The sequence below is a fragment of the Canis lupus genome, chromosome 1, assembly GCF_011100685.1.
Source record: "Canis lupus familiaris isolate Mischka breed German Shepherd chromosome 1, alternate assembly UU_Cfam_GSD_1.0, whole genome shotgun sequence".
NCBI classification, from domain to species: Eukaryota; Metazoa; Chordata; class Mammalia; order Carnivora; family Canidae; genus Canis; species Canis lupus.
Genome location: NC_049222.1, coordinates 107,220,724 through 107,240,732, shown reverse-complemented (window position 1 = coordinate 107,240,732; position 20,009 = coordinate 107,220,724). Strand labels below are relative to the sequence as shown.

General features: G+C 48.4%; 2 protein-coding genes across 21 annotated transcripts in view; one reads left to right on the top strand and one right to left on the bottom strand.

The window, feature by feature from the left end:
- The window catches only part of VRK3 (VRK serine/threonine kinase 3), a 37,218-nt gene extending 36,530 nt beyond the window's left edge, over positions 1 to 688 (bottom strand). For 4 of the 7 annotated variants that reach the window (XM_038528154.1, XM_038528147.1, XM_038528151.1 and 1 more), the window contains exon 1: positions 513 to 688. The gene's annotated coding sequence lies outside the window, so the exon portion shown is untranslated. Of the gene's footprint in view, positions 1 to 215; positions 237 to 422 lie in introns of those variants that run through there. The other 3 variants (XM_038528148.1, XM_038528149.1, XM_038528150.1) reach the window with 3 other exon arrangements.
- On the top strand, positions 233 to 13,871 carry ZNF473 (zinc finger protein 473). Of its 14 annotated transcripts, none has more exons than XM_038528141.1 (8): positions 233 to 365; positions 880 to 1,222; positions 3,606 to 3,689; positions 4,412 to 4,503; positions 4,609 to 4,658; positions 7,747 to 7,873; positions 9,937 to 10,026; positions 11,225 to 13,871. In XM_038528141.1, exons 5-8 carry the CDS (start codon positions 4,638 to 4,640, stop codon positions 13,624 to 13,626), a joined length of 2,640 nt encoding a protein of 879 aa, XP_038384069.1. In that variant the 5' UTR covers positions 233 to 365; positions 880 to 1,222; positions 3,606 to 3,689; positions 4,412 to 4,503; positions 4,609 to 4,637; the 3' UTR covers positions 13,627 to 13,871. The 14 variants fall into 14 exon arrangements, with proteins under 14 accessions (XP_038384069.1, XP_038384065.1, XP_038384064.1 ...); XM_038528137.1 differs by having other exon boundaries at positions 3,483 to 3,689; positions 4,412 to 4,486; XM_038528136.1 differs by having other exon boundaries at positions 3,483 to 3,689.
- Positions 13,872 to 20,009: the final 6,138 nt, after the last annotated feature.

Here is a 20,009-nt window from a genome sequence, read left to right as displayed (position 1 = left end):
TTTACTCACCCACTTATTTATTCAACAAATATTTATTGAACATCTGCTCTGTGTTTAGAATTGCGTCCCTCCTAGAATGTTCTCAGCCACAGCACAGCAAAAGGGACAGGTGTCTAGGTGGCCAGGATTCGCCCAGGCCCCGCCCACCAAAGAAACCAGGGATGACGTAGTGCCAAGGAGGGGCACCTGTCAAGCTCCCCACTAGTTCCGCCCACCTCCGTCGTAGTCACGACCACCGAGAGCCAAGAGTGGCTTGGAGGGGTCGCAAGGGCAGCTCGGTTATCCCGGCGACCAGAAGATTCTTTCATCGAGAACCCAGCCCCCGGGAACTCTGTCTCCCACAAATGATCGTGCTGACATCACAGGTACCAGGACTGGACTATGGTCAGTGGATCGGGAGACCTCTCTCTACTCCACCTCACCTTCCCCTCACCTCCGGACTTGGTGAGCGGGGTGAGGAGCCACAGGTCTGAGGCCAAATTCTCCAACTCTTTCCCGGGAGTAGGACTCACCTTCTTAGTTGTCCCGCGCAAACTTCCGGGAGGCAGAAAACCTGCGCGCGCATTCCCCATCCGGAGGGAGGACAGCGCCCGCGCAGGCGCAGCTGACCTCCAGACTGCCCTCCTCCTGTGCGGGAGAGGGATTATTTCCTCATCACCCACCCCTATTCCACCCACTCTTGGAAGTTTCCTCGTTCTACTGCGCATGTGCCATCTTGGAGCCAATCGTAAGGAGGGATGAACTACGGGGCATCTCTCCGCCTATTAGAGAGAGGTCATATTATCATTTTCCTGCCTCAACCCCGCCCCTTACTTCCAAGCGTCTTTTCAGGAACTTCCTTCTCAAAACGTTTCCATGGCAACCCTCCGTCTCTTTCAGGTTGGGCATGCTGATTAGGTTGTTGTTCAACAGGGTAAAAAACTGGACTACAATACCCACACGCCACCTGGTCCCGAGTTTGCGTCTACTCTATTTCCCAGGGTGCTCAGCGGAACCTCTAAGGCCGAAGAAGCAGGCGGAGATAGGAACACAAGGGAAGGAGCCCGCACAGTCTTCTGGGAAACGAAGTCCGCCGGCTGGCGCGGAGGCTCCTGGGTGGAGTAGCTTGAGGAAATTCACGCGGCGCCGGAAGTGATTAAGAGGCGCGAGTGTGAGGAGTTGGGTCTGCGTCTCCCTCGGGGCTGGAGTCGCGTCTGTTAACCCGGCGGACGGCAGTCTTCAGGTGAAGAGATGCCGAGGCTGGGGATCTCTTGAGTACTCCGAGGGTTTGGCGGCTCGGTCCTTCGCGAGGGGTGACGGAATGCTCACGGGGCGATTTCGGCAAAGGGCGCGCCGTCTTGGGCGGTGGGTGTCTGGGTGGGGTTGAAGTGTCTCTGTTCCGAGCCCGTTCTGGGCCGAGCTCTCGCAGAAACGGTTTACAGCCCTCACCGGAGCCCGTGAAAGGAGCGGTGATATTTTATTTCACCTTTTAGAGAGGAGTCTGAGGCCGAAGTTGAAACGGGCAGATGACGAGGGATGAATGAATGAATGAATGAATGGATGGATGGGAGTTCTTCAGGAGGTCCAAGTATTTCGCGTCTGAGCGCCTCGTGTCTGCTGCTTTTCTTCCTGTGAACTCCGCAGCAGCGCCTAGTGCAGCTCCTCGCTTTTATCGGCTCCCTCGGCACCAGGAGCATCAAGGGAATCACAATTTTTCGGAGTTTGGGAAGTTAATAGGCTCCTTATTTCATAGTTAGGCAACACCTCAGAGGGATCTGGGGCAGTTCTTGGAAATCTATTACTGTGTGTGAATAAATAGTCACACTGTACGTAGACTGTGGCAGTTCGTTCAGTCCAGTTTTACTGTCAGTTTATGAATAAAGTTCTGGCTTTCAGAGCTTTTTTGTTTTTGTTTTTAGAATTACAGATATGGGACTGTGGATCTGTTTCATTTGTTTCGCTTTGTACATGTGGGAACCAGGCGCAGAGAGTGTGAATGATCTGGCCGTGGACCCATGCTTAGAAGAAGCAAGACTTCCCCACTGCAGGGCCCAAGATTTTTCAGTCCTGTAATTGTTTGGCTCAGGTCATTCTGACAGGCTGGGTGGACTTGAGCTTCACAGGGGGGACTCCAGTTTCTTCTGTCCTAGGTCTTAGTGTGTATAGATATGGACAGAATGTGATGTGAAAACTGTAGACAGAGGTCTCAAACTCAGATGTCTCTGAGAGTCAGGCAGATAAGGTAAAGGAGAGAACCCACCTGGGAAGGGCTGTGGGGCTTCAGGGAGCACTTGCCCATCTAAGGGGGAGGGAGTGTTAGCTTTAAATTGGCACTAACAGCTCAGTGGGCCAAATCCTAGGATTTTTCATTAACTGGAAATTGAAATTTTAAGCAAAATTTCCCAACTTTCAAGTTTGGAACTACTTAAAGTAATTTTCTTTTAAAACCTCCTATCTTCCAGCCCTATGGGGGAAAAAAAAATCTGTGGACCAAATTATACTCTGTCATGTGAGGAAAATCACTATTGAGTAAATGTTAGCACTTACAAGTCTACCACATTGTCTTATCAAAATCTAGAAAGCTGAAGCTATTTTTTTTCCGTAAATTTGGTGTCCAAACCTGACTAGAACTGCTAAGAGTTATAACCTTCAATTATCCTACCTAGAATGAATATTTATATCCTTCACTCTAGAAATATCGAGGTGTTCAGTTACAAAATGCTGCCAATCCCACACTGCATGGTGATTTTAATGAAATATAATGTATATATGGTATCTCACCATTTTAAAAATCTGAAAATTTCTGAATTTCAAGACACATCTGGCCCCAGAGGCTTAAGCATTATGGACCTGTCATTAGGTCATCCTGCTGCTTTGTGATGGGAGTGTTTTCATGACTCCATAGATACGGCAATGGCTACTGATCTGTGAAAAGCTGTATGGCACTGTGTTTTGTATATTATGGGTCATGAAAATAATTCAGTGGGCAGTGGCCATATTTTTTTTTAATGGAGTAAAACAAATTAGAATAGAAAAGATCCCGGTACATCCTACTTTGTATGATTTAGTGTTATTTCATGAAGCTTTGCTTAGTTACATGTGAGAATGAGTAGTAACAGTATATACTGTCTTTGTTGCTGTGGGTCATGGTTTAAAAAAAAGTTGGAGAAATCTTGCTGTTGTAGAAATAGAAAGTGTTGGAGGCCAACTCGCCTGGACTCAGATCCTAGATATGGTATCAGAAATCCCAGAAGCATCATTCCAGGGGTACAATTAGACATTATGTTCTGTCAGCAAACCTTGAAAAGTATCTACTGTGCTGTAGTAGTGAGCAGAACAGAAGGTCTCCAGACCTGAAATGCCACCTCTTCCAAACATGTATCTACTGCCTATAACAAGTGCCAAGAACGGTTCTGAAGATACTTGTAGGCTCTGAAGCACAGGGTAAAGGAGGGGCTGGGGTAGTTTCAATAAATACCAAATTGTTACTGTGATTCCTGCAGGGAGACTTGCGTCCTGCCTGATCTTCCTACTTCCTGACGTTTTGGGGGCTCCTCCAGGATGGCCAGGGAGTCTGCCCTTGGCCGAAGGGAGATTTTGCCCCAGCTCCCTTGTCCCCCCTGCAGCCCTGCCAGCCCGGAATGTGGAGAGAAGGAGAAGGAGCTTAAATGAGACCGTCAGCTGCTGGGCCCTAGTCGGCTATGACCAAGGTGAGTTGAGGGCCCCTCTCTCCTGCTCGGTCATCCCCAGAGCCTGCACAGCTGGCCTGCCTTTATTTTATTTATTTTTTATTTTTTAAAGATTTTATTTATTCATGAGAGACAGAGAAAGGCAGATGGGGAAGCAGGCTCCACGCAGGGAGCCCAATGTGGGACTCGATCCTGGGACTCTGGGATCACGCCCTGAGCCAAAGGCAGATGCTCAACCAGAGCCACCCAGGTGTCCCCCCCCCCCTTTTTTTTTTAAGATTTTATTTATTTATTCATGAGAGACACACACACACACACACACACACACACAGAGGCAGAAACACAGGCAGAGGGAGATTGGCCTGCCTTTATTCTGGGCTCTTTGTCTTCTGGTGATCCTCTCATTATACTGTCGCTCCCCTGCTCAGGACCCTTCCGGGAATCCTTACTGCTTATAGGATAAAATCTACATTTCTCAGCACAATCCTGTATGATCTGAGTCCCACCCCCTTCCACAGCATCTTCTCTGTTTCTGGACACAACCAAAACTTCCCTTCTTGGCCTGGTGGTAAGATGTTACACTGTGCTTTCCAGATTCATAGCCTTTGCTCAGGTTCCACCCCCTGGCCAGAATACCCTACCTGCCATTCCTGGCTATTAAGGCTTACACAGCCTTTAAAACCCAGCTCAATCCCTCCACCTTCTCTGAGCAGTCTGCTCTTCCCTGCTCTGCTCTCCCACAGCACCCCCTGCTGCCTCCACCATAGCACAGATCACCTGGATGCGTTGTTCCTGCCCTGTTAGCCTCACCAGACAAGGTGCTTCTTGGGTACAGGTACTGATTGCGACTCACCTCTGGGCCCCCAGGAACTTTCATAGGCCTGGTACATAGGAGTTCTTTTTTTGTTTGTTTGTTTGTTTGTTTGTTTTTTTTACATAGGAGTTCTTAAAGTGTTGCTTGAGTGATGAATGAAAACCTTCCTCTACCTGGTAAGTATCTTCTTTTTTCTTTTTCTTCTTTTTTTTAAAGATTTGAGAGAAGAGCGAGAAAGCATGGAGTAGAGGAGGGGCAAAGAGAGTGGGGGAAGCAGGTGGGGCTCGATCCCAGGACCCCGAGATCATGACCTGAGCTGAAGGCAGACACCTAGCCGACTCAGCTACCTAGGCGCCTCTGGTTAATTTCTTCTTATCCTTAATGACCCAACTTGAATATCTCACTGGACCAGGAAGCTTCCCCTGACTCCCAAGGCAATGTTTTCACGCCCTTTCGCCGCAGCCCCAGATACCACTCTCTGTTACAGACTTGTCTCCTTATGCTCCCTACCAGCATCCTTGAATGTCTCCTCCAGGCCAAGGACTGAGTCTGCTGCCTCTGTGCCTCCAGCATCCCTAGAGGGGTCTGGCACACAGGAGAAATGACTGTTGAATTAATGAATGCATGCTCTACCTTGTCAGTGTCCAGTATAAAACTCTCTGTAGTTCCCCAGTGCCCTACAGATCAAATCCAGAGTCTTCCCACACCATCCACAACTGTTTCCAGGGGTGCTGTCCAGGAAAGTTGAGGAGTCCAGGAAAGGAAGCTTCTTGGGACTCTAATCTGGCTCCTGCTGAAAAAACCTCTTTGGCTAACCCCTTCCGACAGGGTATGGACAGCAGCAGTTTCAACCAGAACTAACGGATGCTCGGCTCATGATTCAGTAGAGCACATAACCAAAAAGTCCAGAGGAGGTGCTGGCTTGATCTGCCAGTTCACACAGTGTATTCAAGACCCAGTTTACCATCCCCATCTCTCAGCCACACTACCTATTATCTCCATCCTTATCCCGAAACAGATGCCAGAACTGCATACCCCCTCCCCGCTCCCCCCCGGGCCTCCTGTAGGTAAGCTTTGTTCTAGGTGCTGTATCTACATGCTGGGGAATCAGCTGATGGAGGCTAGAAATCTGAGGTCAAGGTGTCATCAGGGCACCTTCCTTTTGGAGGCTGTGGGGTAAAATCCATTCCATGCCTCTTGTAGCTTCTAGAAGTCCCTGTGTTCCTTGACTTGTGGTCACATCCTTCTGACCTGTTTCTGCCATCACATTGCCTCCTCCCTCTGACTCCTTATGCCTCTTATAAGGATATTCAGGGACACCTGGGTGGCTCAGTGGCTGAGTGTTTGCCTTCAGCTCAGGTTGTGATCCTGGGGTCCTGGCATTGAATCCTACATCAGGCTCCCTGCTCAGCAAGGAAGCCTGCTTCTCCCTCTGCCTATGTCTCTACTTCTCTCTGTGTCTCTTATGAATAAATAAATAAAATCTTAAAGAAAAAAAAAAGGGATCCCTGGGTGGCGCAGCGGTTTGGCACCTGCCTTTGGCCCAGGGCGTGATCCTGGAGACCCGGGATCAAATCCCACGTCGGGCTCCCGGTGCATGGAGCCTGCTTCTCCCTCTGCCTGTGTCTCTGCCTCTCTCTCTCTCTCTATGTGACTATCATAAATAAATAAAAAATTTAAAAAAAAAAAAGATTGGTCATGACAATTAGGGGAGAACCTCCCTATCTCAGGATCCTTAGCTTGCCACACCTGTAAAGTCCCTTTTGTCATATGAGGTAGCAGTCATGGGTTAGATTAAAAATATTCATATTGGGGTGTCTGGGTGGCTCTACTGGTGAAGTGTCTGCCTTTGGTTCAGATCATGATCCTGGGGTCCTGGGATGGAGCCCTATGTTGGGCTCCCTGCTCAGTGGGGAGTCTGCTTTTCCCTCTCTGTCTCCCCTCTGCTTGTGCTCTCTCTCAAATAAATAAAAATCCTTAAAAACCCCAAAACTCGAAAAACCTTCATACCATGTCAGCCCAGTGCAGGGCTCTTTGGATTCTGATTCAAACAAGCCAGCCATAAAAACATACTGTTGAACCTAGAGTGGTCAAATCACAGAGTCAGAGACAAAAGTAGAATGGTGGTACCAGGGGCTAGGACAGGAATGGAGGGGAGACAGTGTTTCAAGGGGACAGTTTCAGTTTGGCAAGATGAATAGAGTGTTTAATGCCCCTGGATGAAGTGGCATTTTCTTTTTTTTTTTTCTTTCCACAATTAAAAAAAAGGGAAAAAACAAAACAAAACACCATTTAGTTGTCAAACGAATCTGCATCCAGACTTTGAATTTGGTCTAGGTATTCAGTGATTAAGGAGTTCTGTGCTAAGTATTGAAGTATTTACAGGTGAAATCAGATGCTGCCTGGACTTTTGAAATATTTTGTCCTCCTGCCCCCACAAAAACTTTTTTTTTTTTTTTTTTTTTTAGAAACTATTTTTTTTTTAAGTTTTATTTATTTATGATAGTCACAGAGAGAGAGAGAGAGAGAGAGGCAGAGACATAGGCAGAGGGAGAAGCAGGCTCCATGCAACAGGAGCCTGACGTGGGATTTGATCCCGGGTCTCCAGGATCGCGCCCTGGGCCAAAGGCAGGCGCCAAACCGCTGCGCCACCCAGGGATCCCTGCCCCCACAAAAACTTTTAACAAACAAAATAGACCAGGGTTAACAGGGGTTGAAGTTGGGTGATGGATACATGGCGGTCTGTTACGTGTAAATCTCTACTTCTGTACGTGTTTGAAAATCTCCATAATAAAAACAAAATCTTGAATGAACACTCAAAAGCAAAAGCCACAATAAGCAGATTTCAGGAACAGAGAGATGTCCTGCCTGTATGGCCCTGAGGGGACTTCACGTCCCCTCTACAAGACTCCATGTCTTACCTATAAAATATGGGGATGCTGGGGTGCCTGGGTGGCTCAGTCAGTTGAGCGTCTGTCTGCCTTCGACTCAAGTCATGGTCCTTGCCCAGAGGGCAGTCTTCTTCTCCCTCTCCCTCTGCTGGTCCCCCTGCTTATGTGCATGCTCTCTCTGCCAAATAAATAAATAAAATCTTAAAAAAAAAAAAAAAAAAAGTAGGGATGCCCGGTCTCTTATGTCTCAGGGTTCCCAGGAGATGATTTTTGTCAAAAGGCTGGTACATTGAGAGCGGAGGTGCATGGAATGAGTCATTGGGTCCCTCCTTGACCCCAGTCCCAGTGTCACTGACAGTGTGTTATGTTTCAGGAACTTGTAATCCTCAGGGATGTAGCCATGGACTTCACCTTGGAGGACTGGGAGCATCTGGGGCTGGACCAGGGGGACCTATTCTGGGACACAGCACTGGACAACTACCAGAACCTTTTCCTGCTGAGTGAGTGTCCTCTCCAACCTGGGCAGTGAGCAGAGCAATGGCTCCTGAATGCCAGAGAAACCAGCAGGATGTGTGGCCCAGCAGTGCTCACACCTCGGGGATACCAGCAATGCCTAGTGACCTTTCTGATTGTCAGCCCTTGGCAGTGGGGGCATGCGCCTGGCATCTCGTGGGTGAAGCCCAGGGTTGCTGCCACACATCTTGGAATGAAAGGACAGCCCCTTCCAAAGGGGATTATCCAACCCCAAATGTCAGTAGAGCCAACGTTAAGAAACTCCCATTACCTTCCACCTGCCGCTCTGGCCTCAGCACTTGCCTCTTTGTCCTTGTAGAGCTGACACTCAGAGTCTTCGGTTTGCCTTCCCCTCCTCTGCCTAGAAGCCTTGTCCCCTCCCTGCCCCCAGGACAGCCTGTGAGCACAGCCTCCTCTGTCTCCTGCCCAGCTCGCCCACCACCCCTGCACTTTCTAACTGCTCATTTGATACTCAGTCTCCTGAGGCTGGGAGGGGGGCTCCCTGAGGAGGGGAGCTTTGCATTGGTGCTGCTCCCCGGTAAATCCCCAGTGTTAGGAACAGATGGTACAAGCGGTGGCTCAGTAAACGAAGGAGTAGGTGAGCCAGGAGCCAGGTCTCATGCTGGGTCAGCGCTTAGACCTGTTCTTCAAAGCTGCAGTCACCCCACAAGGAAGTCTGACTCCCTGTTTTGTTGGCCCTTCTGAAATCAAGGCCCAAAGAGGGGACGTCACCTTCCCTGCTATGTTGAGGTCCCCAGAAGCACCCTGTGTTTGGTGTTTTATGAGGAGGACTTGTAGGACTCAGCATATATTCATATTCATGGCCAGGACATATTACGGAGAAAGGACACAGCACAGGCAGCAGAGGGGAAACCAGGCCACCTTCCAGAGCTGTCTCCCTGTGGAGTCACACAGGATATGTAACGAGGTGACAACACTCATTAGAGACTCAGCACCCATAGTTTTTATTGGGGACCAGTCACATAGATGCACTTTGCTGGGAACTTACCAGAATTCTAGACTCCCAGCAGGAAAGCAGGTGTGCAGCATAACCATTGAGGCACAGGGGGCCCCTCTTCTTGGTTCAGAAATGCTGACATTTCCTCAGATCCAGGTTCCCAGACACCAGCCAAGGGCCAGCCTCACAGATTTTCTCTTAACTCTGCTCAGTGTGTATTATAGGAGCAGTTTTGGGAGGCTCAGCCCTCCGTGTCTTTTCTATTTTTAAACTACAGCTCAAAGTAAATGTACGTTTCCCTTGATTCCCTGCACATGTGTGTGTACGTGTGCAGCATATCAGCAGCATACCTATGCGTGTATATATATCCGAGTAGCGTGTTAGCTTCCTATGGCTGCTGTTACAAATGCCACCAGCACAGCAGCTTCAAACAATGTGCTTATTCTCATATAGTCGTGGAGATCAGAAGTGTGGAACAGGTCTAACTGGTCTAAAATCAGGATGTTGGCAGGGCTCGTTCCTTCTGATGGCTCCAGGGAAGAGTGTTTCTTTGCCCTTTTTCAGCTTTAGAGGCATCTGCATTGCTTGGCTCATGGTCTTTTCATTTTCAAGTCAGAGGGGCACTTTTCCTCTATTGTAGCACAGAGTCTCCAGTATTATGACTCTGCTACCTTCCTTGAGCAGTTTACAGAGGGCAGGGTACAGGGCTGATTGGGCTGTGGGAGCTCGGCATGCTCTATGACAGGGCCCAGCCGGGGAGGCCTAGGGTCAGATGGGCTCCCTGTGTGAATGTGTGAGCCACGGATGGCAGGGTAAGTGTGATCCTCTCTACCTGGCGAATTGCTCATTCCTCAAGAGCTGTTATAAGTCCTTTATGTCCCCAGCCCTGGTGTCTCAGCTCTGATCACCCTGGATTGTGAGTGTCTGGGTCCCTCTCCTCCATGGGACTGAGAACCCTGCAGGGAAGGTGTCCTCAGAATTGTCCAGTGCAGCATCTGGCCCTCAGGAGGAGTACGCTGAATAAAGCATTGGATAAGCAGCTGGCTGGCCCTCCATGTCCTGGTTGGTGACAGTGCTCTTCTCTACCTGCAGACCCCTCCAAACCCAAACTGACCTCTTGTCCGGATGGCGGGGAAAAGCTGGAGGTTCTGGTGAGAGCAAGCACAGAATCAGAGTGCCCTGGTGAGTGGGCAGGGAGGGGGGCGGGCAGTGGGCTTGTAGGACATGGCCCTTTGTGTGCCGTCTATCTTTGGAACTTCCATCCAGACCCAGAACGTTTACCCAGACATCTTGACCCTGGACCTGATGAGCTTCATTCTTCTATGTGCTGGCTTCTGTTCCCTTGTCCTGGCAGGGGTTGGGACCCTTCCTCTGCTGGGCTGTCTTGTCTCTGTCTGCATCTGTGTCTGGCAGGCAGCTGTTTAGGTGCCTTTCCTCTGTCCCCTCTTCAGTCCTTTCACACTGAGCAAGAGGTGGCCTTCCATGCTTTGGGTCCATCTCTCCACCTTCCTGCCTTGTACCCCTTGAATACTGCAAATCCCTGGTCTCTCTTACCCCTCTTTGTACAGGTCATCCCACAGGGGACAACAGATGGCTACATCTGTGAATAACTCAAACCCAGGCTGAAATGTAGCCAAGAATGTTTGTTCTGGTCTCTCCTAGGCCACGGTTCCTCCAGGGGAAGCAGGTTAGGCAATGAGGGTGTCACACTGGTTGAGATGTACCCAGTGGGAGAAGGCAGAGGCAGGGACCGCCTTTGGGGCACAGGAGGCTTTTCTCAGGGTCAGATCATGATCACGAGAAGGCCCGCTGAATGAGAGACCACATAGCAGTGGCTGCATGGCTCCATCTTGGCCTCCACCATCCCTTGAGAGCTCAGGAACATGGACCTCTGTAGCCTCCTGTGAGGTTCACCAGTGTTTGTGCATAGGTGACCAGTCCAGAGTCCTGGCACCTCAACAACATAGTCTCTGTTTCCAAGCATGTGTAGCCGTGCCTCTACTATCTAAATATGTCCTCCAGTGATAATAACCATACTGAATTATCATTTATCTCTCTTTCCATGTGGAACATTGCCCTTCTCCAGGAAGTGGGCTATATGTAGCTGGTGGGGGTGATGGTAGAGAGTATCTGCTGAGAGGCTCATCATCCCTGCAGAACCTGTGTGGCTGCCCAGTTCCCTCTTAACTGCCCTGGAAATGGGCTCTTTGTGATGCCAGTTCCAGCTGGATCACCACTTTGGCCCCTCCTCCTCCATCCCCTTGAGGGACAAGCTTACCAACGAGCCATCACCCGTTCTCCCTGTCTGTGTTGTCATCCTGCAGCTCCTGATATTTTATCCTGGGGAACGGGAGACATCCATACTTTCCTTCTCTTGCAGACACAGCTGGGGCCAAGACCTGTCCTCTGGCAGAAGACTACTTAGAAGGACTCTCCCAAGAGGTCACAGAGACATTGTCCAAGGATGACCTTCAGAATTCCAGTTGGGGGAAAGCCTGTGTAGGTGAGAGTTGGTTAGATAGTCTGCTAGGAGATTCAGAAAATCTTCTGAGGTCTGACATCATTACCAACAAGGAGAGTCCTACAGAATGCAGGAGTCATGAACTCAAAACAGACCTTGGGCCAGAGTTCCTCTTTTCCACAGGAGAGGATTCTGGGATGTACAATCTTTCTGAAAAGAGCCCTGCACTGGCTACATCTCAGGAACATGAGAGTGACCTTGGCTGTGTCTTAGATCAGAACCAGCAGGAGGGCATCCAAGAGGGGGAGAAATTGTATAAATGTAGTGAATGTGGGAAGAGCTTCAGCCAGAGTTACCATCTTATCCAGCACTGGATTCTTCATACTAGAGAGAAACCCAGTGTGTGTCAAGAGTACAAGGAGGGTTTCAGCCAGAGTTCTTGCCTCTTGGCACCTCTGACAACTCACACAGGCTACAGATCCTTTGTGTGTGCCAAGTGCGGGAAAACTTTCGCTCAGAACATGCACCTTGTACAGCATCAGAAAATTCACACCAGGGAAAAACCATGTAAGAATCAAGATAGTGACCAGCCATCGGTTGTCGGCCTACAGCCTGCTGAGCACCAGAAAACCCATACGGGTGGTCAGTCCCACAGATGTAATGAGTGTGGCAAGAGTTTCAGCCAAACCTTTCATCTTACTCAGCATCAGAAGACCCATACCCAGAAGCTCTACGAATGTGCCAAATGCAAGGTGACCTTCAACCTCAGGAAATACCTCCTCCAACACCAGAAAATCCATTCCACAGACCCTCCCTCTGAGCATCAGGAATGCAGGAAGGCTTTCAGGCAGAGCTTGCTGCTTATCAAACACCAGTCTGTTCACACTGGAGAAAAGCCTTACAAATGTGATCAGTGTGGGAAACCCTTCAGGAATATCTCAACCCTAAAGATCCACCAGCGGGTTCACAGTGGAGAGAAGCCTTACAAATGCAATGAGTGTGGGAAAGCCTTCTACCGGAATACTCACCTTAATGAACATCAGAGGATTCACACTGGCTATCGGCCCTACAAATGTCACAAATGCATCAAGAGTTTTAGCCGGCCCTCCCACCTGGTTCGACACCAGTCTATCCATGCCATAGAAAAGCCCTACAGCTGTACCAAATGCAAGGAAACTTTCAGCTGCAATGAACACCTCGTCCAGCACCAGAAAATGCACACTGTGGAGACCCCTTATGAATGCCAGGAGTGTGGTGAGCGCTTCATCTGCAGCTCCACACTAAATTGCCACCAGACTGTTCACACCAGAGAAAAACAAGGACTTAGTGAGAGCGGGAGGATCTTGAATCAGGACTCAGAGCAGAGTGAGCAACTGAGGATCAGTGAGAAGCACTTTAAGTGTAACAAATGCGAGAAAACCTTTAGCTGCAGCAAATACCTGGCTCAGCATGAGAGGGTTCACACCAGGGTGAAGCCCTTCGAGTGTAAGCAGTGTGGAAAAGCCTTTAGCCAGAGTACACAGCTCATTCGCCATCAGAGCATCCACTCTGGGGTGAGGCCATATGAATGTGGGGACTGTGGGAAGGCCTTTGTTCACAGTACTTCCCTCACTAAACATCAGTCTATCCACCAGAGCGAACACCCTTTTAAATGTAATGAATGTGGAAAGACCTTCAGCCAAAGTGCACATCTCTCAGAATATCGATTAATTCACACTGCAGAGAAACTCTTTCAGTGTAATATATGTGACAAATCCTTTGCCCATAGTAACTGCCTTACTCAGCATCAGAGAATTCATGCTGGAAAGAAGTTCTTTGAGTGTAACGAATGTGGAAAGTCATTCCGTCAGAGCTCATGCCTTTCTAAGCATCAGAGAGGTCACACCGGTGAGAAACCTCACAAATGCAGTGACTGTGGGAAAACCTTCAGCGTGGGTGCTCAACTCATTCAACACCAGAGAGTTCATACCGGAGAAAAGCCTTATGTTTGTCAGGAATGTGGGAAAGCCTTCACCCAGAGCTCGTGCCTTTCTGTTCACCAGCGAGTTCACACTGGGGAGAGGCCTTATGTTTGTCAGGAATGTGGGAAAGCCTTCAGCCAAAGCTCGTGCCTTTCTGTTCACCAGAGAATTCACACTGGGGAGAAGCCTTATGTATGTGCTGAATGTGGGAAAGCCTTTGCCCAGAAAGCAAATCTGATGCAGCATGAGAGAATTCACACTGGGGAGAAACCTTATGTCTGCAGGGTGTGTGGGAAAGCCTTTGGGCTCAGTGCCCATCTCAGTCAACACCAGAGAATTCACACCCAAGAAAAACTGTAGCAATGTCAGCCTTGTCAGCCCTTTGCTGTAGGTCTCAGCAGAAATCGGCAAGTTCATACTTAGAGGTAATAAGGAGTTACGTAGAAGTAACAAGTAGCAATACTATCTGCTTCTGAGTGGCAGCAAAGTCCCAGATATTTGAACATAGTTCATCTAAAGTTGAAATTGTTGAAAGTCCTAAAGTTGAAATTGTCACATTGTAAGCTCCTTCCCCCCAAATAAATACACTCCTTATCCTTAAAAAATGGTAAGAAAACTTGCACATAAGTCTTATGAAAACACAGTCGTTGAGAAGCCATGTAACATGGGAATTCAGAGGTAGATCCGAGCTAGTCAGCTGAGTTAAATCTCGGCTCTGACACATGCTACCTGAGTGATCCAGGGAGAGTCATGGGACCTCCTAGGGCCTCTGCATCCTCATCTGTAAAATGGGCACAAGATGATTACCTACCTCAGAAGGCTGCTGTGAGGATAAATAGATATAAAGAAGCACTTAGAACTGAGTGCCCAGCACACAGTATGTACGCACCAAATGTGAGCTACAAATACTCGTGAGATACAACAAATATATTTAAAAGAAGGGAAGAATTAGTAATCCTCTATTTATTGCAGTTAATGTTCTTGCTAGTACTATGTGGTGACTTTCATTTCTTATTAAAGATTTTATTTGTTTATTTGAGAGAGCAAAAGAGAGCATGAGCAGGGGTGAGGGGCAGAGAGAGTGAGGAAGAAGCAGACTCCTCACTGAGCAGGGAGCCCGACATGGGGCTCAATCCCAGGACCCTGAGAGCATGACCTGAGCTGAAGGTAGATGCCAACTGACTGAGCCACTCAGGTGCCCCTCATTTTTCTTTAAAAAGACTTTAAGTAAAATCTATACCCAATGTGAGGCTCCAACTCACCATGCGAAGACCAAGAGTCACATGCTCTTCTGACTGAGCCAGCCAGGCGCCTCTGTGTCACTTTCATTTTTTAAATAGTTTTTTAAAAAAGATTTTGAGAGAAAGTGAGTGGGAGAGGGAAAGAGAATCTGAAGCAGACTGTGTGTGAAGCCAGAGCCTGATGCAGGGCTTTATCTCATGACCTTAAGATCACAACCCGAACTGAAACCAAGAGGCAGATGCTCAACTGACAGCCAGCCAGGTGCCCCGCATAGCTCTCATTTTTAAAGTTTTCTCCAAAATGCCCCTGGCTAAATTTGGTTCCCCAAACCCAGCACCCTGCTCTTTTTTTTTTTTTTTTTTAAAGAATCTAGCCTTTTCCTTCCCCTCTGCTGTGTCATATTTTCTTAATTAACCCACAGAAGCAAGATTAGCACCAAATAGCAGGAACTTTCCACTCCTGTCAAAACCTCACTCAAAAGGACATTCTCCCACATACACATGCTACTTCTTCCCATAATCCCCTTCCCTCATTTAAAGTTGGTTATTCAGTATGAGAGCCAGTTTGCTGTGGAAGTTAATGGTACTAGAAGCAGTGGGATTCAGTTGGGAAAGCTGCATTGTATATTGCTACATGGTTCACAGATGATGTGCTTGATGGTGAAGATTGTGGTTATGTGGAAATGACTGCTAGAATGTTCTTTATGTACCCTTTGTCCCAGCCACTCACCAGGCACTTTGCCAGGCTCCAGGATAGGGAATACCAACACAGTAAGCCACACCCTTGCCTTGAACCTTCTGGAATCAAAGGGGAATGGATGTTTCCATTTCCACAGAGAAGTACTGTTCGTTTGCAAGTCACATTTTATTTTATTTTTTTAAAAGATCTTATTTATTCATGAGAATACACAGAGAGGAGAGAGAGAGAGAGGCAGAGACACAGGCAGAGGGAGAAGCAGGCTCCATGCAGGGAGCCCGACGTGGGACTCGATCCTGGGTCTCCAGGATCACACCCTGGGCTGTAGGTGGCGCTAAACCGCTGCGCCATCGGGGCTGCCCTACAAGTGGCATTTTAAAATGCCCCATTCCTTCATGTCACAGCAAGTTCTGGGACTGTGGAGGATTGCTGGAGAGCCCAGGGAGGACACCATTCTTCCTGTTGGTGCCCTTAAGTCAACTCTTCACCTTTGGCCAAGCCTGTTCTACAGTGGAGACCCCTCATGGAACCGCACGATCAGCTCCCTCTTGATGGTGCCTGCTCAGCTCTGGGTTTCACACCCACCAAGTGACCAGTCATGTTTCCTGAAGCACAAACAATCTATTGAAGACACTAACCCTCCTGATATCTTTCATATTTCTGGTGCTAAAATGCTTAGGAGTATGTGCTCTTGCGCTTTTTAAGCCTTGTACCTTAAGTTCTGCTGGTTGATTTTGTTGTTGTAACTGGGAACAGATTGGCTGAGCACTAGGCTTATGCCACAGTGGGGAGCATATTGGTTTCCAAATGGCCAAAATACCGAACTCCCTGCACGTGGTCCCTGCCCTCAGATTGCTGTGTAGTGTGGGCAACAGGCCTGTTCTGTACCGTAGGGGCAGCACAGAGGCAGGAGCTCCGAACCAATGAGTGTGTTCAACAAGAGTTTTGACACCACAGATCGAGGCCAGAGGCCTTGTAGAAAGTTGGCAGCCATGGTGGGGGCAGACTCTGTAACTACCAACCTGTGTTGCTGTGGGCCAATGTGGAAATGCCTTTATGTGTGTGTGTGTTGGTTCTCTGATTAAAGTTTTGAGTCTGTAAGCACTGGTTGGTTCTTTCAGCCTGGTGCCACATACCTGGCCAGGTGCTGGGCACACAGAGGCCCCTGTTCCTGCCAAGTGCTCACATTCTGGAGGAGGAGGGCTATAACGGTGAAAACTAGCCCATGAGAGGGGATGATTATATCTGCCTTACCAAAGTGTGGGTGGGGCATGGACACCCGGGAGCCATACAACTTCATCAGGTCCACAGATATATCATCGAACAACACTTCATTCTAAGGTGATCCTGACTGAGGAGAAAGCATGGACACTGTTGTTCGCTCTTTAGTTACAAAGACATTGCCTCAGGCTCAGGCAATCACAGTAGCTAGAAATGAATATTACCTTCCTCATGGTATTTAGTTCCTTTCTCCCCCTTCTTCCTTGACTAACAAGAAATACTAGTGTCCCACTCATGGCAGTAGTAGAAAGTCCTTAAACCTATTTAGGGGCACCTAAGTGGCTCAGTTAAGTGCTTGACTCTTGATTTTGGCTCAGGTCATGACCTCGGGGTCCTGAGCCCCACATTGGGCTTCACACTCAGCAGGGAGTCTGCTCGGGATTCTCTCTGCCCCTCCCCCCACTCATGCTTGCTCTTAAATCAATCTTAAAAAAATTAATTGATTAGGGGCACCTGAGTGGCTCAGTTAAGCATCCCACTCTTGATCTCAGTTCAGGTCTTGATCTCAGGTTGTGAGTTTGGGCCCTGCATTTTAGTTACTTAAATAAATAAATAGATTTAAGTTAAAAAGTGAGCTATTTAAAGGGAAATGCATGGCACACATCCATAGCAAAAAATTTGCAGTGCACTATAACTGAACGAGGTGGGAACACTGAATTGGCTAAGGCCTCGCATCCTGCCAGCAGATAACTTAGCATGTCAGGGTGGACCAGATAAATGCTGTGATGACACAATTAAGTGTCAAACCTCAGTGGCTGAACACAAGTTTATTTTGCTCACTCATGCTACATGTCCACTGTGGGTTGGCAGGGGTGAGGTGTGGTAGGGAGTGATCAGGGCTGGATCTCTATCCAACAGAGAGACCAGGGTTTCCATTTTGAGTCCATTGATCCTCCTGGTCACCTCAATGAGGAAGTGGCTTTAACACCCTACATCTCCCTGTGTCCTCTTCCAGGCAGAGCAAGACTCCAGCTTTGCACCCGGGGGTAGACAATGCTATCAAAAAAGTGCAAAGTTTTTGCTGCATTTACTCTTACAGCAAACTTTCATTCATGGCATGTGATACTGGTTGTCCACTCACAGTTATGGGTGAAAGGTATAAGGGGTGTGGATTGAAATTAGTGGGTCAGGAGAATCCTGGTGCAGGCAGCTGGGAGCTTGGGTGGGCATCTTGTAGCTGCTCTACAAAAACCCAAGCAGGTGACATGCGGACGCCTGATGTCGAAAAGATAGTACTCTAAGAAAACTGACTTAGACACCTACTTTATACAACCTATCCTACTTTATAAAACATGAACGTGGATGCACCCCCTGCCTCCACTGAGCCCCACCCCCAGGGTGCCACTGAATGGCCTGCAGACCTCTTCTGGAGGAGCTTTCCAAAGCCGCCTTGAAATAAACAAGCCTTCTGATGCGATCCCAGGCAGGGTAGATCCACCGAGATCTGAGCAACCAGCAGAGATCTCTCTGCCAAGGGGACTTCCCGGGAGGCTGGGAAGTACAGCACTCTTGAAAGAAGTAGCTCTCCAGCTTGTGCCACCATGACTGAAATGGCCACAATGTCCCTTGCCCTTCGTGCACACTGGGTTACGAGATAAAAGCTGTTGGCACTGCTGGTGACCGTGAACGTCTCTCTCTTCTGAGATCCACCCTTCACCTCCCCAACAGCCCTGCCATCTCTCGGGGATGCATGTAGTTCTGCATCCCCCTTACATCCCATCTCCCATTCTAGGCAAAGACTATATGGCCCAGTTTGGCTGAACAGCATTCCCATCTCTAGCCATTGTGATTGGTTCAGAAATGGGCCTGACCTAAGCTGGGCAAAGCACAGTGAATCTCAGGACCTCTACTAAGGGGCAAAGATGTTTTCTCCTTCCTGCTGGTCACGAGCAAAAGAATGCATGGAGCTGTCGTTGGCACAGCCACCTCGAGCTGCTAGGGACAGTAGTGGTTTAAACAGTGCCCAGAATTCATGCTCATCCAGAAACACAGAAGGTGGCCTTGTTTGGAAATAATTAAAGGATTGAGATGACATTATTCCAGGAATAGGGTGAGCCCTAAATCCAACCACTGGTATCCTTACAAGAGGAAGGGCCACAGAGAGACAAGGCCACATGAGGATGGAGACTGAGAAGGAGGTGATGTGGCCATGAGCCAAAGAACAGTGGAAGCCACCAGAAGCTGGAAGAGGCAAGGAAGAAGTGTCCCATAGAGCCTTTGGAAGGAGCACTGCTCTGCCTACATGTTTACTTTGGACCTCTGGCTTCCAGAATCGACAGCATAAATTTCTCTTGTTTTAAGCCACCAAGTTTGTGGTACTTTGTTACAGCAGCCCTAGGAAACTAATACAGGGACTCAGTCTTAGATGAATCAATACTTCAAAAACTAATGGAAGCAGGACGTACCTTGGTGATACTGTTGAGCTCCTGGATCAAACCTTACCTGAGCACATTCACTTTGGACTTTGAAGTTGGCCAAAGCCCATGACGCTCCCGTGTTGTTTAAGCCAGGTGGAGGTGGGTTTTATATTCATCCCAGCCAAAGAATTCCTGGCTGATACTGGTTTAATTTACCACCTCATTCCTCAGTCAGAAAACCATGTTAATACCTCAAGTGAGGGAGACGTTAATGAATCCATTCTCACTGAGGTTTCCAAACTGATTCCTTGCAAGCTTTGGTGCCATTCTAACTACACAGAGAAGACCTCCTAACTCAGTAGGCCCCCCCCCAGTGGCTGGAAGGCATCACAGTTGAGATTACTGGTCTCACTCTAGACCCAAAGCGTTGCTTGAGTGCCCCCAATGGGTGTAGCCCCTTTAATGAAAACCATCTGAGTTTTGTGAGCGTCCTGCTCTGAATGCACATGAAAATGATCATGCACTTTCTTCCTTGTGGGATCCTCACGTCTTAAGGAGATACCATGATCCCAAGTCTAAGGTTCAGAGAGGAAAGACACAAACACCAAACAAGGGGCTGAGCTTCAGCATCTTACCCCATACTTCCCACCATGCTACCATTTCTGGCCCTGCCACAGGTGGCTCAGTGGGCAAGCCAATGTTGAAGCTTTATGGTCAGAAGCCATAGATTTCAGTTCACGCCCTTAGTGATAAATCACTAAGATGAGTTACCTCTGATGTCACTGAGACCAGTGGGATGGGAGAGAAAATCCTATCGACATGCAGGTTTTCTGAATTTCTTATCCCAGTGGTTCAATGCAGCAATATTATCAATGAGGTCAGGGGTTGCAAACCTAAATTTCAGCCATTGGAGCATGGGCCCTGCTCAGAGTCATCCTTCTATCCACCCTTCCAGTTTGCCACTTTCAACTAAGGTAGAAGAATCAGTGCAAAAGAAACAAAACAGTCCGACGGCTCCAAAAAGCTGAAGAATTACCCTCTGACCTGGCAATTCCACTCCAGGGTATCCACCCAAGAGGAATGAAAATGTGTCCACAAATGTTCATAACAGCATTATTCCTAATAACCCAAAGGTAGAAATAATCCAAGTGTCTCCTCACAGATGAA

Bases quoted from the DNA above. Each gene is read 5' to 3' on its own strand.
- ZNF473 (XM_038528140.1), top strand. From the start codon at position 4,638: ATGAAAACCTTCCTCTACCTG. The intron at 4,659-7,746 runs GTAAGTATCTTC...GTTATGTTTCAG, and splicing joins TGAAAACCTTCCTCTACCTG to GAACTTGTAATCCTCAGGGA. The intron at 10,027-11,224 runs GTGAGTGGGCAG...CTTCTCTTGCAG, and splicing joins CACAGAATCAGAGTGCCCTG to ACACAGCTGGGGCCAAGACC.